Source organism: Crotalus tigris, unplaced genomic scaffold, assembly GCF_016545835.1.
Source record: "Crotalus tigris isolate CLP2741 ecotype Arizona unplaced genomic scaffold, ASM1654583v1 scf7180000024367.1024689, whole genome shotgun sequence".
In the NCBI taxonomy this organism is placed as follows: domain Eukaryota; kingdom Metazoa; phylum Chordata; class Lepidosauria; order Squamata; family Viperidae; genus Crotalus; species Crotalus tigris.
The window spans coordinates 925,645-941,922 of NW_024100536.1; the positions used below are offsets into that span (position 1 = coordinate 925,645).

At 45.6% G+C, this 16,278-nt stretch overlaps 1 protein-coding gene across 2 annotated transcripts in view; it reads left to right on the forward strand.

Annotated features, from left to right (window-relative positions):
* Nucleotides 1-16,278, forward strand: part of TOX4 (TOX high mobility group box family member 4) — a 42,239-nt gene that overhangs the window by 16,206 nt on the left and 9,755 nt on the right. For both annotated transcript variants that reach the window (XM_039327796.1, XM_039327795.1), the window contains 4 exons: nt 2,680-2,922; nt 6,737-7,000; nt 10,662-10,940; nt 13,937-14,017. In XM_039327796.1, the coding sequence (XP_039183730.1) occupies nt 2,680-2,922; nt 6,737-7,000; nt 10,662-10,940; nt 13,937-14,017 (867 nt within the window). The remainder of the gene's footprint in view (nt 1-2,679; nt 2,923-6,736; nt 7,001-10,661; nt 10,941-13,936; nt 14,018-16,278) is intronic.

Below are 16,278 nucleotides of genomic sequence, written 5' to 3' on the forward strand. Positions count from 1 at the left end.
TTTTATTCTATTGCCTTTGAAAGCCAATAGAATAGACTCTCTTGAATAGAGTCTAATTCTATTGGCTTTCAAAAGCCAATAGGAATTGTCCAGGCTGTCTCTGCCCTGCTGAGCCCGCCAAAAGTCCCATTCTGCAAACGGTGCTGCACCAGTTGAATAGTCCTCAACTTAACGACCGGTTGAGTAGTCGTTGACTTACGACCGGTTGGGGGTCGTGGCATTCAAAAGGTTGAGAACCACTGGCATAGAATGACTAGGAAAAGTGTGAAAATATTATGCTTTTCATACTTTGACGTCTCTTTTTTTTGGCATTCTGTAGATTCTGTAAAATGCCGAATTTCACACGTTGATGGTAACAGGCATACAATTGGATGAATATAGGGAATAAAGGTGGGTTGGTCTTTTGGGTGGTCCTAGGCCTAGGCCAGGGGTAGGCAACCTTGGCTCTTTTATGACTCTTTTATGCTGGCTCAGGAATTCTGGAAGTTGAAGTCCACGAGTCATAAAAGAGCCAAGGTTGCCTACCCCTGGCCTAGGGCAGTGATGGCGAACCTTTTAGAGACCGAGTGCCCAAACTGCAACCCCAAACCCACTTATGCATCGTCAGGTGCCAGGTGGTTGTGGCCTATTAGGTAGGTGTGGCCCATTGGGTGGGCGTGGCTACGGTGATGACAGCAGACTGGGTGGGACTAAAACGTTCAATCAATCAATTCCAACTTTGCAAGATCTTTTTTTTTCCCCCGTGAGAAGTTGAAATTGGCTGATTGTTTGAACTTTTTTTTGTGTACATGGCGGCGGAGGCCTAAAGCGAAAAGGTTTTATAAAACCCAGCTGAAGGCCTAGGACTGGGGCGACAGTGCACGTGCCCACAGAGAGGGCTCCGAGTGCCGCCTCTGGCACCCGTGCCATAGGTTCGCCATCACTGGCCTAGGGGATGGCTTATGGGGCTTGCAAGCAAGTAAACCTATCAAAATATATAGTTTAAGGCAGTGTTTGTGAACCTGGGCAACTTTTGGACTTGTGGATTTCAACTCCCAGAATTCCTTAGCCAGTTGGCTGGGGAATTCTGGGAGTTGAAGTCCACAAGTCCGAAAGTTGTCCAAGTTCACAAACACTGATTTAAGGTGTGGCCTTTTCACAGGCCTACATCCCTCTGTGTCTTCTGAACAGAGTAAACACTTTTGTAATCTCCACTTTGGTGCGTGTTTTCATTGGGCGTTGCAAACCGGGCAGGTCCAGCTTTCTGGGATAGCATAATAAAATGTAAATAATAATAATACCGCCAGTCCTCGATTTATGAATGTTCATTTAACGACTGTTTGAAGTTATGGCCCTGAAAAAGTGATTTGCGGGTTTTGCAGTATCCTAGTCACATGATCAAAATTGCATTGCTTGACAACCAACACGTATTTATGCTGGTTGCAGTGTCACATGATCGCCACTTGCAACCCCCCCCAGGCTACTTTTGACAGTGGGAGAAGTCAAATTCATTTAACGATGGTGCGATTTGCTTAACAACTGGAGCAAGATAGGTCATAAAATCGGGTGTGATGCACTTAAAAATGCATTGCTTAGTGACCAAAATCCCAATCCTAGTTGCGGTCGTATGTTGAGGACTATAATAATAACAATAATAATGATACATGAATGTTGCCCGACTCTTCAACAACTCTGGGTGCTTCCCTGAAGTCTCCAGCTTGATTTTTATTTTACTTTTTTAAAAAAATCAGGTTTCAGATGAAAACCCCCTGTCAACATCCAGCTGGAGACTCCAAATAAAACTCGAGATTAAATCTGTTTCCCCAAAACTTCTGATTTATTGAATACACTGCGTTGTTATGTCAGAGTAAAACTAATTCTAAGGTTCCCACACCAATTCACAGACTTAAAACAATAGTTTTCCCAACTAAAGATGATTAAGGGACTGGAGGCTAAAACATATAAGGAACGGTTGCTGGAATTTGGTATGTCCAGTTTAACGAAGAGAAGAACGAGGGGGAACATGATAGCAGTGTTCCAATATCTCAGGGGCTGCCCCAAAGAAGAGGGAATCAAGCTATTCTCCAAAACGCCTGAAGGCAGGACAAGAAGCAAGGGATGGAAACTAATCAAGGAGAGAAGCAACCTAGAAATATAGAGAAACTTCCTGGCAGTTAGAACAATTAACCAGTGGAACAACCTGCCTCCAGAAGCAGTGAATGCTCCAACACTGGAAGTTTTTAAGAAGAGACTGGACAGCTATTTGTCTGAAATGGTGTAGGGTTTCCTGCCTGAGCAGGGGGTTGGACTCGATGACCTCCAACTTTAATAATAATAATAATAATACCCCCATGTAATCCACATCAACAAGTCCACTTTGTTATGGGAACCGTCTGCTTCAAATCCACACCTGTTCCGGTGTTCTTGACAAGGCTTCATGCTCCCATGGTCTGTAGCTGAATCGAAGAAGTTTCGTTTCTTCCATCTACCCACTTGAGAATAACACCTATTCCCCCCCCCCCCTTTATCTAAAGGCAAGTTGAAACGCACAGGCTAAAGTTTCATGCTTGACACCCCCTTTTCCCCCCTCAAAAGTCCAGGGGGATTCTCTTACTACAGTAAGCAAGACAGCTAGGTGAGCAACCTAATACGGCTTGAATTAAACTTTCTTCCTTCTCTTTTCTTTTTTTCCTCATGCAGACTTTCCACACGCCAAGTCTGGGGGACGAAGAGTTTGAGATTCCACCCATCGCGCTGGACGCTGACCCTTCCTTGGCTGTTTCCGATGTGGTTGGGCACTTTGAGGACCTGGGTGACCCCGTGACTGCCCCCGATGCCACTTTCTCGGCCCAGTATGGGGTTCAGGCCCTTGACATACCTGTGGGCATTAGCCATGGCCTTATGGAGCAAGGGGGCGGGCTGCTCAGTGGTGGGCTAGCCATGGTAAGCCAAACATCATCAGAACAGGGTTTGGAGAGGTGGAACAAGTGGAAAGGGAAGGTGGTTCTCTGTTGCTGATTCGACAGCAGTTTATTTACTGATGAAAGCTATTGAAAATGCTGATTACTACCGTCTTTCAGCAGCATCATAAAGCACTGTGAAGCAGTATGTAAGTTTAAGTGCTATTGCTGCTGCCCTCCCTCCCTCCCTCCCTCCCTCCCTCCCTCCCTCCCTGCCATTTCGTTTCCCCCCTTCCCTCCCAGTGGTTAGAATGCAGTATTGCAGGCAAACTCTGTCTACTGCCAGCAGTTCGATTCTGACCAGCTCACGGTTGACTCGGCCTTCCCTCCTTCCGAGGTCGGTAAAACAAGGACCGAGATTGTTGGGGGCCATAAGTTGACTCTCTAAACCGCTTGGAGAGGACTGTAAATGATATGAAGCAGTATGTAAGCCTTAAGTGCTATTGCTATTGCTAAAAACGGTTAAATTAAGAGTTTAAAGGGGGCATTTTTTCAGTCCTTCCTCAAGGCTAATGAAAAAGAAAAAAAACCCCAGCCCTTCAGTTTGGTAGCGAGGACATTCAGAACAATGAGATAATTGTGAAGGCCCATTTCTGAGGTCCTACTTTGAGATGGCTTTTGACAGGCAGGTCCTCGGTGGATCCCAGTAAGTAGCTGGAGGAAGAGGCTGGCAGACAGCAACAGCAATAGCACTGAGACTTATATACCGCTTATTCACTATGCTTTACAGCCCTCTCTAAGCGGTTTGCAGAGTCAGCCTATTGCAGAGGTGTCAAACTCAATTTCATTGAGGGCCGCATCAGCATTGCGGTTGTCTGTGGGGGGGGGGCTACTGGGTGGGCGTGGATGTAGTGGGTGTGGCCTACTGGGTGGGCATGGCCAGCTCTACATCGTTTGTGTCAAGGGTGCTTGTGGGGGCCTGGGCAGGAGTGGGACAGATCTGAGGGTCTCTGGCAGAAGGGGGTGGGACCAGGGCAGGCGCCAAGGCATGGTCCATTTCTTCATTCCTCACAAAGGGTGACACCTCCCCAGCATGCACCCAGGAGGTGGGGCCGACACAGCAGGAGCTGGTTCCTCGCTGTTTCCAGACGGCTTTGTGGAGCTAAGACTGAATGCTTCTCAGCATAGATGGCCATCACAAAATTGTACATTGGCTCCCGGCCGGCCTAGGCCAGGGCCATGGCAGCGGGGGGCATTCCCTCACTGTTTCCAAGATGGCTTCGCGGGCCACATGAAACCACTTCGCAGGCCGCATCCGGCCCCCAGGCTTTGTGTTTGACATGTCTGTCCTATTGCCTCCAACAGTCTGGGTCCTCATTTTACCGACCTTAAAAAGATGGAGGGCTGATTCAACCTTGCGCCTGGTGAGACTCGACTGCCAAACTCCTGGCATTCTAGCCAATGCGCCACCTGGGCTCATGTATTTATGAACATTTATATGGCTGCCCAATTCACTCTCAGTAACTGGGCAGGCTTACAAAGATAAAAGCCCCAATTCAAAAACCTTTAAAAAAGCAATACCAACCGAACGAGCTTCCATCCCACTCTGGGGTCCCCAGGCCCATTGACAGAACTGGGTCTTCAGGGCCTTGCAAAAGAGCATCAAGCGGGGTTCGACCTTACCTGCGCAGGGATCATGTTCCACAGGGAGGGAGCCACCACAGAAAAGGCCCTTCTGCCTGGTCCTGCTAGATGGACTTGCTTCGGAGAAGGGACTTGTTCCCTGCCTGTCTTTCAAATGTGTCAAGATGGAATGGGGAGACCCAAGGTCCACCAACCCATCTCCTGGCTTTCTGGCATGCCGATGAGGGCTTGGCCCTCCCTTTGTGATTGCTTAAGAAACAGCCAGATTTCTTTCCTCAGGCTTTGAAATCAGTCCAGGATTTCAGAGTGTGTGCTGTTCGTTTTACTAGTTTAGCTTTACTTTTATTCTGGTTTTGTTAGTGCCGGCTTAGAAAGTCAGGGCACAAATAGTTGGTTGCGTGACTGTTCAAAGTTCCCATGGCACTAAAAAAAGTGACTTTATGACCATTTTTTACCGTTGCAACCTTTGCCAGCAGGTCCCCTTATCACATGAGATACTTTTGGATGCTTGACAAGCGGTTCATATTTATGACGATTGTACTGTCCCGGGGTTACATGTTCTTCTTTTGTGAGCTTTGACAAGCAAAAGTCAATTGGGAAGCTTGATTCGCTTAAGAACCGGGCTACTAATTTAACAGCTGCATTGATTCAAACAAAAATGGCAAGAAAAGTCGTAAAATGGGGCAAAACTCACTTTTAACAACTGTCTCACTTAGCAACAGAAATTCTGGGGTCAATTGTGGTAAGTTGAGGACTACCTGTACACAGATACAGGTAATTCCCGAGTTGCGAACGTTCGCTGAGCGGATGTTTGAAGTTACGTGATAAGTGCCCCCTAGTGCAGCGGTAGGCAACCTTGGCTCTTTTATGACTCATGGACCTCAACTCCCAGAATTCCTGAGCCAGCCATGCTGAGGGGAAAGGGAGAGGTTTTCAAGCTGAGCTATGCTGGCTCAGGAATTCTGGGAGCTGAAGTCCACGAGTCATAAAAGAGCCAAGGTTGCCTACCCCTACCCTAGTGCTTACAAGCAAGTCCCGGAATTATGAATATTGCAGCACCATGGCAGTCGTTTGCCCTCACGAGCAATGGCTCTGCAACATTCACCCTGGTTATTCCCTCCCTCCCCACCTCTGCCCCAGGTCTCCCTAGGCACCAGGCCTTCAATGCTCACCTTGCAAAGATCGAGATCCTTTGCTTTCTTGGCTGCTCCAGGCCTTCGGTGCATTCGCTGGGAACGGAGGCCTAAAGTAATGCAAGATCATGCGAGATAAGTGGGGCAAGATCTCACGCTACTGATCTCATGGTACTTTAGGCCTCTGTTCTCTGCAACACAGAATGGAACCGAAGCTGGAGGACGCTTCTGTGGCTTGATCCGGGTGCCGGAGGCCTTTTCCAGACCTCGGCCGCCCAGATCGGAGGCCGGGGGACGCTTCCACGTACCTCCAGAGGCCGGATTTGGGCATCTGAGGTCTTTTCCAGGCTGCTGCCACCCGGAAGTGAGGCTAGGGGACGCTTTGGCCCTCTGGCAGTCAGAGGCCTTTTCCAGGCCACTTCTGCCCAGATCTGAAGCCGGGGGATGCTTCCGCGGCCCTCCGGTGGCTGGATCCAGCCTCCAGAGCAGTGTTTCTCAACCTTGACAATTTTAAGGCATGTGGACTTCAACTCCCAGAATTCCACAGCCAGCATTGCTGGCTGTGGAATTCTGGGAGTTGAAGTCCACATGCCTTAAAATTGTCAAGGTTGAGAAACACTGCTCCAGAGGGCTGCAGAAGCGTCCCCTGGCCTCACTTTTCCAGGTGAGTCCAGTGTGGCAGGAAGGGAGGGGGAAGCATGAGTTATCTTAAGGGTCAGGAAGGCCTTGGGGGCCTGTTCCATCACTAGGCCCTCCATGGCCTCCCCCCCCCAGATACTTCATGTTCACTTAACGAGCCACGTGAGTCTTAACGAGCAGGGGAGTGATCTCGTTTGTGATACGAGATTCACTCCCACGAGTTTTCAAGTTATGAATGGAATGGGCAGGCTCCATAACACCCGTAACTCAAGGACTACCTGTGATGTGGTTTGAGGAAAATAACCCAATCAGGTTGAGTCTGCCGAGCAGAGGTGTGAACAGCTGAAAACTAAACTAAAATGGCACCTGGCAGCATAGCAGAGATTGCCCCACAGTGATCATCTGTGGTCTAAATCTAACTTTACCCTTTTTTTTTTCTAGGATTTAGATCATCCCATGGGAACCCAGTACAGCGCCAATCCACCTGTCACCATTGACGTGCCTATGACAGACATCAGCACTGGCCTCATGGGGCATGGGCAGCTGACCACCATCGACCAATCAGAGCTGAGCTCTCAGCTGGGACTCAGCCTGGGAGGCAGTTCGATCCTGCCTCCCACGGCCCCGTCCCCTGAGGAGCGGCTTACACCCACCCCTTCACCCTCCAATTCTCTGCAGGAGGAGGAGCCAGAAGAAATCAGGCGGGTTAGTTTTGACGGGCTGGGTGTTGAGATGTGGAGGATTCTCAGTGCTCTTTGAGCTTGGCTGTTTTCTTGCAGACATTTCGTTACCCAACTAGGTAACATCATCATTGCAAACCCCACTTCCTCTTTTCACAGGTGATGCCCAGCCCTGTGTAGCTTTTGAAACAGCCCAGCTGCTGTCTATAGATAATTCTCAATTGTCCTAGTCATGGTTGTCCCAAAGGTGCTTTTTCAGAAAAGCAACTAAACTTTCTTCGTTTTTTTTCTTTGAAAACATTTCATTATTATATTTTTATTGATTTTTTTACACAAACATAGATCATTCAATAGCTGGTAAACAGTGTGATGTCTGGGTTACATTTGTAAAAACAGTCCCTAACAATTAATTTTTATAGTTTGTATTTCATATATTAATTTTGTTTACTTTCTTCTTTCCCTGAAACATCCTTTTTTGCAAACATTGCGTTAATTCTTATTGTTTTAATAAATGACAGTTTAGTATATATTTTTTCCAATATTCCTAAAGAATAATCATCATATTAGTACATTTCTTTTCTTTCCATTCATTTGGATTTCCTTATCATCAATCCTATTACAGTCCTTATTTTAGTTTATTTCTCCCACCAAATTCTAAGTATTTTTACTGGTAGCAATTAGTTACATTTACATTGACAGACTTGATTCTATTTTTTCCTTATAAGCCATCTCACATTTTTATGTTTCTTGAGTATTGAATATAAAAGTAAAAAAAGAGAGGAGAAAAGAAAAAGAATGAAAAAAAAATTATAAAAAAATAAAAAGAATAGAAGAAAGCAGTAATAACAGAACAGAGAAAATAATATAGTACTTAGAATATATATCCCTCCTAGATTAATAGTATTTATTTTCTCAAATTTCTTATTCTTTTTAATCATAGTTAAGAATATATTTAATCTTTATACATTCTATTCAAATAAATCTAGTCATCTAATCCCTTAACTCTAATTCACTTATATATATATGTACTTTTCTTGAATTCAGTCATGTTTAAGTATCTAAAACATTTCATCCCTCTTAGAATGGTGTGTTTCAAATTTTTTCTATTTCTTTAACCATATTCAAACACATGTTTGTTTTTTAAATATTCTCTCTGATATGTCCCATCCTCTTTTTTCTTAATCTCTTTTCTTTGCCCGGAATCTTTCTTGATCAATATACTTTGCTGGATCCAAAGGTTTTCCCATATGATCGTAGGTGTTCCTGTAGGTAGATATAGAAAGTGAATCAATATCTCTGTCCTGAGCACTTGCACTCTTCTTTCCATCAAAGTCCTTTCTCTTATCTTCCACTTTGTTTTGTAGTGTTGAAGTATAAGTTGTCTTCCTTCCACTTGAATTAAATCATGCTTTTTAATTTTGTAAAGGTCCATCTTTAAGTCTTTTCCCTCTGATTTATATTCCAACATCTCTGCTGTGTTCTCCTGAGGATTTTTTTGAAGTGAACTTAAATTGGAGATGAGTTGACTTATACTTTCAAAGTTGTTTTGTATTTCTTTGTGGTTTAAAATCATTGTCCTTTGAATGGATTGCAGAATATCGTATATTTCCTCTTGTAAAACATCCATTGTTTCTATTACTATCACTTTCTCTAAACAGCTGTATTTACTAAGGTTTTAAAAGCCAAAAACAAAAGCTTTATAGCTCCTCATCCACCAGTAGGTGTCATAGTTGGATCATTTTTCAATTTTCTTTTTCTCCTTAAAGAGTTAGATTCGCCGCTTCCAATAGCCAAAAAGGGGGGAAGAATCCCTCCCCTTTTTTCACTCTCGGAGGTATTTTTTCTTCTTGGGAGTTCTTTTTATTTTTTTGAAAACATTTCACTTCTCATCCAAGAAGCTTCTTCAGTTCACGTAAGTAAGTGGGACCTCAGAAAAAGCAGTTTGGCAACTTTATGACATGTGGACTTCAACTCCCAGCATATGCTGGCTGGGGAATTCTGGGAGTTGAGGTCCACACGTCTTAAAATTGCCAAGGATAGAAATACTGGAATAAAGTCTGGTGCAAAGAAGAATAAACTCTGTTCCACCTGCCCACAGGCATAACCTCCATCTCTGCTCTGTGCAGCTCTTTCTGAATACAGAATACAGAATAACAGTTGGAAGGGACCATGGAGGTCTTCTAGTCCAGCCCCCTGCTCAGACAGGAAAGATTATACCATTTCAGACAAATGGTTGTCCAATCTCTTCTTAAAAACTTACAGTGTTGGAGCACCCACAACTTCTGGAGGCAAGACATTCCACTGATTAATTGTTCTCACTGTCAGGAAATTTCTCCTTAGTTCTAGGTTGCTTTTCTTCTTGATGAGTTTCCATCCATTGCTTCCATTGCCTTCAGGTGCTTTGGAGAACAGGTTGACCCCCTTTTCTTTGTGGCAGCCCTTTAGATATTGGAACACTGCTATCATGTCATCCCTAATCCTTCTTTTCATTAGACATACCCACTTCCTATAACTGTTCTTCGAATGTTTTAGCCTCCAGTCCCCTAATCATCTTTGTTGTTCTTCTCTGCACTCTTTCCAGAGTCTCAACATCTTTTTTATAACATGGTGACCAAAACTGGATGCTGTGAGATAATAAAATCTATTAATGTCTCATATATCTGGTTCAGCGTCCCCTTGATAGATTAGAAGTTGCTAACTACCAGAGAACTTATTGATCAAGTAAAAGCCTGAGCTTGCTGAGTGATACTTAACCTAAGTTTGAACTGTGGCCTTCTGTAGACCATAGTGCTTGCATCTGCATACAATAAGGAACCAGAAAGTGTGAGAATTGAGGAACTATTGCAACAGTATATATAAAAATGGTAATGTGGAAAGTTGTGGTAAGAACAAGAAACTAGCGCAATTACTGTTGTCACCCCAGAACCCCAGATATATGGGGTTGTGGTTTTAAGGTAGAAAAGGGTAGCACTAAAAGAGGGTCGGGGTCAAGGTTCCCATAGACGGACCAAGTACATCAGAACTCCGAGGCTAAAGTTTTCCTCAAAGAATATGTTTATTGGCTACATAGTATCGGCATGGTCAAAAGCGAAACCAAGTCTGAAATTCCCTCCAAAGAGTTACACTATTACAAAGTTAAACATCCTACCCCAAAGCTATGCTGTCAGCTACATTTCCCAATAGAATTGCTTGGTGGGCTTTCTAACAAAATGCCCAGTCTCTATACCTGGAGAAAGGAATGACCTTGGTTCCCACAGGACAATAAATTGTTTAGACTAGCAAAGAATCTCCACACACACACCCTCCCTTTCTTGTGGCAACCTAGAACCACTAAGATGGCTGCAGTCAGATTTGTTGTGGAGTTGACAGTCGGGGCCAATCGGCCACAAGCTGTCCCTCTTTGACCGGTTGTACAGTTGGCCCTCCTTGCAACGGGTTATGACAGGTATGTACTTATTGTGTGTTCTAAATTCCAATAAACCTCCGGATCCTACAGTGACATGTTTCTGGTGTGCTTTCTCTTGCCTTTAATGAGTTTTTCCTCTAACGATGCAGTATTCTGAGTGTGGCCTTACTTGGGCCTTATCAAGTGGTATTAAGACTTCATGTGATCTTGATTCTGTCCCTCTGATAATGCAGCCTAGGGCATTTCTGCATGTCTGACCTTGTTCATCTCTGTCCCATAGCAAGTTTCTGTCGCCAAACCAGCCCCACCTGCTTTGGTGGTGCCACCGCCTGTTGCAGCACCCGCGGTCGTGCTGGACATCGGGAAGAAGCAGAAACCACCCAAGAAGCAGAAGAAAAAGAAAGATCCCAATGAGCCCCAGAAACCCGTTTCTGCCTACGCCCTCTTTTTTCGGGACACCCAGGCAGCCATTAAGGGGCAGAATCCCAAAGCCACCTTCGGCGAGGTCTCCAAGATTGTCGCCTCGATGTGGGACAGCTTGGGAGAGGAACAGAAGCAAGTACGTCTCAAAGAGTTTGTTGCATTGAGCGGTTGTAGGGGGTGGGACACACCACATCCATCTCCAAACTTCAGCACCAAGGACAGCACCCCAGAGAGTCCAACTGGAGCCCTTGAAGAAAGAGGCAGTCTGCATTTGCCAGTTTTCACCTCCAAACATGTTGCACGAAAGTTATGCTAGAAAAATCAATTACGTTGATCAATTAAGTTGCTACTTGGTGGGGATCAAGTGGAGGAAGCTGGCCCTTCAAGAGCAGCAGAAGCCTGAGCAATGTTTTCCAATCTTAGCCATTTTAAGATGTGTGCAACTCCCAGAATACCCCAGCCAGCAGAATTCTGGGAATTGAAATTCACACCTCCTAAAATGGCAGAGGTTGGGTAAGATTGCATGACGAGATTCTTTATAAAGATGTGTGCATGTGAAATAATCTCTTGGGAGAGGAACGCACGAAATCTTCCTCCTTAAAGTCTGATCTGAGTTCCATGTGATGCATTGAGCAGAATTGATACTAAAGTAGTGGGTTTCTCTTAGCTCTCGGCTCTTTTTGAGCTGGAGAGTCGCAGACTTTGGCAACTTTAAGACATGTGGACTTTCAACTCCCAGCATTTGCTGGCTGGGGAATTCTGGATTTGAAGTCCACACGTCTTAAAGTTGCCAAGGATAGAAACACTGCAACAGAGGCTGGTGCAAACAAATGGGAACTTCCAGAGACAGGAGCTTGTGCTCTGCTCTTGATTGATGGATGTCACTTCCCCACACACAACACAGTGGAGGCATCCACCTGGTGAACCCTGGCTACTATCTAAAGCAGTGGTTCTCAACCTGTGGGTCGGGACCCCATTTGGGGTCGAACGACCATTTCACGGGGGTCGCCAAACAACGCAGTCCGCCATTTTTTCCCCCTTTTCCTTAGCTGTGCTACTCCCTTTTATTCTATTGGCTTTTGAAAGCCAATAGAATAGACTCTCTTGAATAGAGTCTAATTCTATTGGCTTTCAAAAGCCAATAGGAATTGTCCAGGCTGTCTCTGCCCTGCTGAGCCCGCCAAAAGTCCCATTCTGCAAACGGTGCTGCACCAGTTGAGTAGTCCTCGACTTACGACCGGTTGAGTAGTCCTCGACTTACGACCGGTTGGGGTCGCGGCATTAAAAAGGTTGAGAACCACTGTTCTAAAGCCATTCCTTTTTTAAAAAAATCTGATTCATTAATCCGGAACCCTTTTAGCTTTTTGTCCTCTTTGGAGGGTCATTGATCCATTTCAATTAAATGATCTTTTATCAGTGCCTCTGGAGCACCAATCAGTGCTGCTCTGAGTGGATCAGGTTAATAATGGACCTGCCTCAGATGAAATCCGAGCCATTTCCTATTAAATTGTACGGTGCAGTGTGTAGGTAGTCCTTGACTTACAATCATTAGTTTAGTGGCCTTTCAAAGTTACAATGGCACTGGGGGGGGGGGGAAGTGACTCACAACTGTTTTTCACATTTACAGCTGTCATGGTCACATGATCAAACTTCGGAGACTTGACAACCGGTTCATATTTATGACGGGTTGCAGTGTGCCGGATCATGAGATCCCTTTTTGCAACCTTCTAACAAACAAAAGTCAACGGGGAAGCCAGTTTGACTTAACAAGCGTATTACCAGCTTAACAGCTGCAATGATTCACTTATACAACTGTGGCAAGAAAAATCGTAAAAATGGGGCAGAACCCAAATGTCTCGCTTAGCAACAACAGAAATTTTGGGCTCCATTGTGATTGTAAATCAAGGACTATCTACACTACGAGGCTGTGCTTCTCAACCTCGTCAACTTCCAGTATTCCATATGCTGGCTGGGGAATTCTGGGAGTTGAAGTTCACCCATCTTAAAAGCTGCTGAGGTTGAGAGATACTGTATTAGAGTAAGCCAGCCAACAGAGACAAATTGCGATGAATGCTGGGAGATGCAGTGCAACCCTCTGCCAAGCCTCAAGGGAAGGGCCTAGAAAAGTCTCGTTCCCACGGCTTGCTGCCTTTGCTCCCCTAAATGCTGAACCCCATTTCTAAGTGGTCCAAACCAAGTGTCATGGTTCTGAAAGAAGAAGCTCTTGAAACAACTTTGAGGCATTGTTTACCTTAAAGAATCTTTAATTTGCAACATAGCTTAGGCACGTACATAGAGAAGCCAAAATTTGGAATTCTCCCCCAACACACATATCTAAGCATAACTCACTCCTTCCTTTAACAGTCAGTAATCACATTCTCCAATTGGTTTGAAGTGTGAACTTTCCCTCCCCGTTATCTCCTCTTATTACAACTAACCTTGAAGAATACTCTACTGCAGTGGTTCTCAATCTTTTTAATGCCGCGACCCCCCCCCCCAACCGGTCGTAAGTCGAGGACTACTCAACCGGTCGTAAGTCGAGGACTACTCAACTGGTGCAGCACCGTTTGCAGAATGGGACTTTTGGCGGGCTCAGCAGGGCAGAGACAGCCTGGACAATTCCTATTGGCTTTTGAAAGCCAATAGAATTAGACTCTATTCAAGAGAGTCTATTCTATTGGCTTTCAAAAGCCAATAGAATAAAAGGGAGTAGCACAGCTAAGGAAAAGGGGGGAAAAAATGGCGGACTGCGTTGTTTGGCGACCCCCGTGAAATGGTCATTCGACCCCAAATGGGATCCCGACCCCCAGGTTGAGAACCACTGCTCTCCTGAGATATTGTTATGGCTAACGCTAACTAGTCCCCAAGCACATTCTTCCCTCCTCCCTTCCAGCTCCCATCTAATTTTAACTCTAAAAGTAATACACAGGTTAAATAGAAAATGTCTGCATCTTCATGTATTGTCAAGCAAGAACATCCGATGTTAGCAGCATTGACACCAAGCCCTTTTCTACATCAATGACTGCAGGCAAGGGAGTAACTCTTGTTTTTTTTAAATCGTTCTTTCTGCTAAGTGAACCACCTGAAACAGAGACCCAGCCTGTTTTGTAATTCCCATCTCTCCTCTCGTAGGTCTACAAGCGGAAAACGGAAGCCGCCAAGAAAGAATATTTGAAAGCGCTAGCTGCCTATCGGGACAACCAAGAGTGCCAAGTAAGGGGACATAACTTCCTCCTCTTTCCCCGTCCTTGCTTCACTGACACCTATCCCTTATTCTACTCGCCTTCCAGAGAAGACAGGAAGAGGAAAAAACCCACCTCGGGCCAGAGATGTCATTTGCCCTGAACTGCCTTTGCTGACAAGCGGCGCCTCTCTAGGATTTGAGCAGGAAAGGGCCTTATGCTCTTCCGGATGCTAGTTAACAAGCGGAAGCTGGAAGCTTGTCATTGGTAACAGCGCAGAGAGGCTTTCGGTCATTAAGTGACCTTTTTTTTTGAGGAGGGATGGTTAGAGGAAGTTTGGGGCTTTGGTCCTAAGGTGGGAAGGATGCCAAAGCATCCCATCGCTTGTGATGGACCACAGATGCAAGGAAGATGCCAACAATGCCTCTCATTTCATAACCTCTGTGCTTTAATTTTAAAAAAACAACAGCCTGGCTTGAAGGAGAACTTATTTATTAGATTTTTATCCTGCCTTTATTACTTTTATAAGTAATTCAAAGCAGAGAGAATACACATAACTCTTCCTTATTTTTCCCCACAACCACCACCCTAAGAGATAAGTTGGGCTGAGAGAGAGGGACTGGCCCAAAGTCACCCAGCTGGCTTGCATGCCTAAGGCAGGACTAGAACTTCCAATCTCCTGGTGATTGGTCCAAGGTCTCCCAACTAGCTTTCATGCCTAAGGCAGGACTAGAACTCACAACCCCCTGGTGTTTGGTCCAAGGCCACCTAACTGGCTTTCATGCCTAAGGCAGGACTAGAACTCACAATCCCCTGGTGGTCCAAGGTCTCCCAACCAGCTTTCATGCCTAAAGCGGGACTAGAACTCACCGTCTCCTGGTTTCTAGGCCAGCACCTTCACCGCTGCACTGTCTCGGCTTACAGACTGCTGAGGATTGCTGTTGCAAACATGAAAGGGGATATCAAAAGGTTTGGCGGTCGGTCCCCCTGCTCTAAGATTCTTCCCTCTTGACATTTATTCCTCTTTCTGTTTGATGTCGACTGAAAGAGAAAAATAAGTAGTTTGGGGTAAGCTAAATAGCTTCAGTGAGGCTTCCCTGTTTTGCCTAATGCTTGAGAATTTAAAGTAGCTCACTCAAGGGTGGATAATACAAACTTATGTACCAAAGAATAGGAAGCTAACCCCGGGCTATTACTTGAGGTTTGCTGGCTAAAAAGTGTAAAGAATTTTTTGCACTTGAGTCAGAAGCATCGAGGTGCTTCCAGGTTGAAAGGATTAGCTGGCGACATCACCGTTGCCCTGGGGATGCCCGTGGGGGTTCCTTTCATGTCTCTGTCCAGGAGCTGGAGCGAATGACGGGCGCTCAACCCTGTTCCACAGCAGTCCTCGAATGCGGGCTTGCTAACCTCCTGTCCAGCATTCCAGCCACTCCAGCCGCCGTGCTCCTTTTAACGCAAAGCTAAAAATGCTAGATAGGGGTTTGGGTGAGCTCTGTCACTAGGGGCTCATACTGTCCTGTTTCATGTAAACAAGACTACCGAGAGCCGGTTAGGTGTAATGGTTAAGCATCAGACTAGAAACAAAGAGAACATTTAATCCTGTCATAGGCATGAAAGCCAGCTGGGTTGCTTTGGGTCAATCACCAGGAGACTGGAAGTTCTAGTCCCATCTAAGCCACGAAAGCCAGCTGGGTGATTTTGGGACAATCCCCAGGAGACTGGAAATTCTAGTCCCATTTAAGCCACGAAAGTCGGCTGGGTGGCTTTGGGCCAGTCACAGGAGACTGGAAATTCTAGTCCTATCTAAGCACAAAAGTCAGCTGGATAGCTTTGCGCCAGTCACCAGGAGACTGGAAATTCTAGTCCCATCTAAGCCATGAAAGCCAGCTGGGTGGCTTTCACCAATCACCAGGAGACTGGAAGTTCTAGTCCCAACTAAGCCACGAAAGCCAGCTGGGTGATTTTGGGACAATCCCCAGGAGACTGGAAATTCTAGTCCCATTTAAGCCACGAAGGTTGGCTGGGTGGCTTTGGGCCAGTCACAGGAGACTGGAAATTCTAGTCCCATTTAAGCCACGAAAGTCGGTTGGGTGGCTTTGGGCCAGTCACAGGAGACTGGAAATTCTAGTCCTATCTAAGCACAAAAGTCAGCTGGATAGCTTTGCGCCAGTCACCAGGAGACTGGAAATTCTAGTCCCATCTAAGCCATGAAAGCCAGCTGGGTGGCTTTCACCAATCACCAGGAGACTGGAAGTTCTAGTCCCATCTAAGCCACGAAAGCCAGCTGGGTGA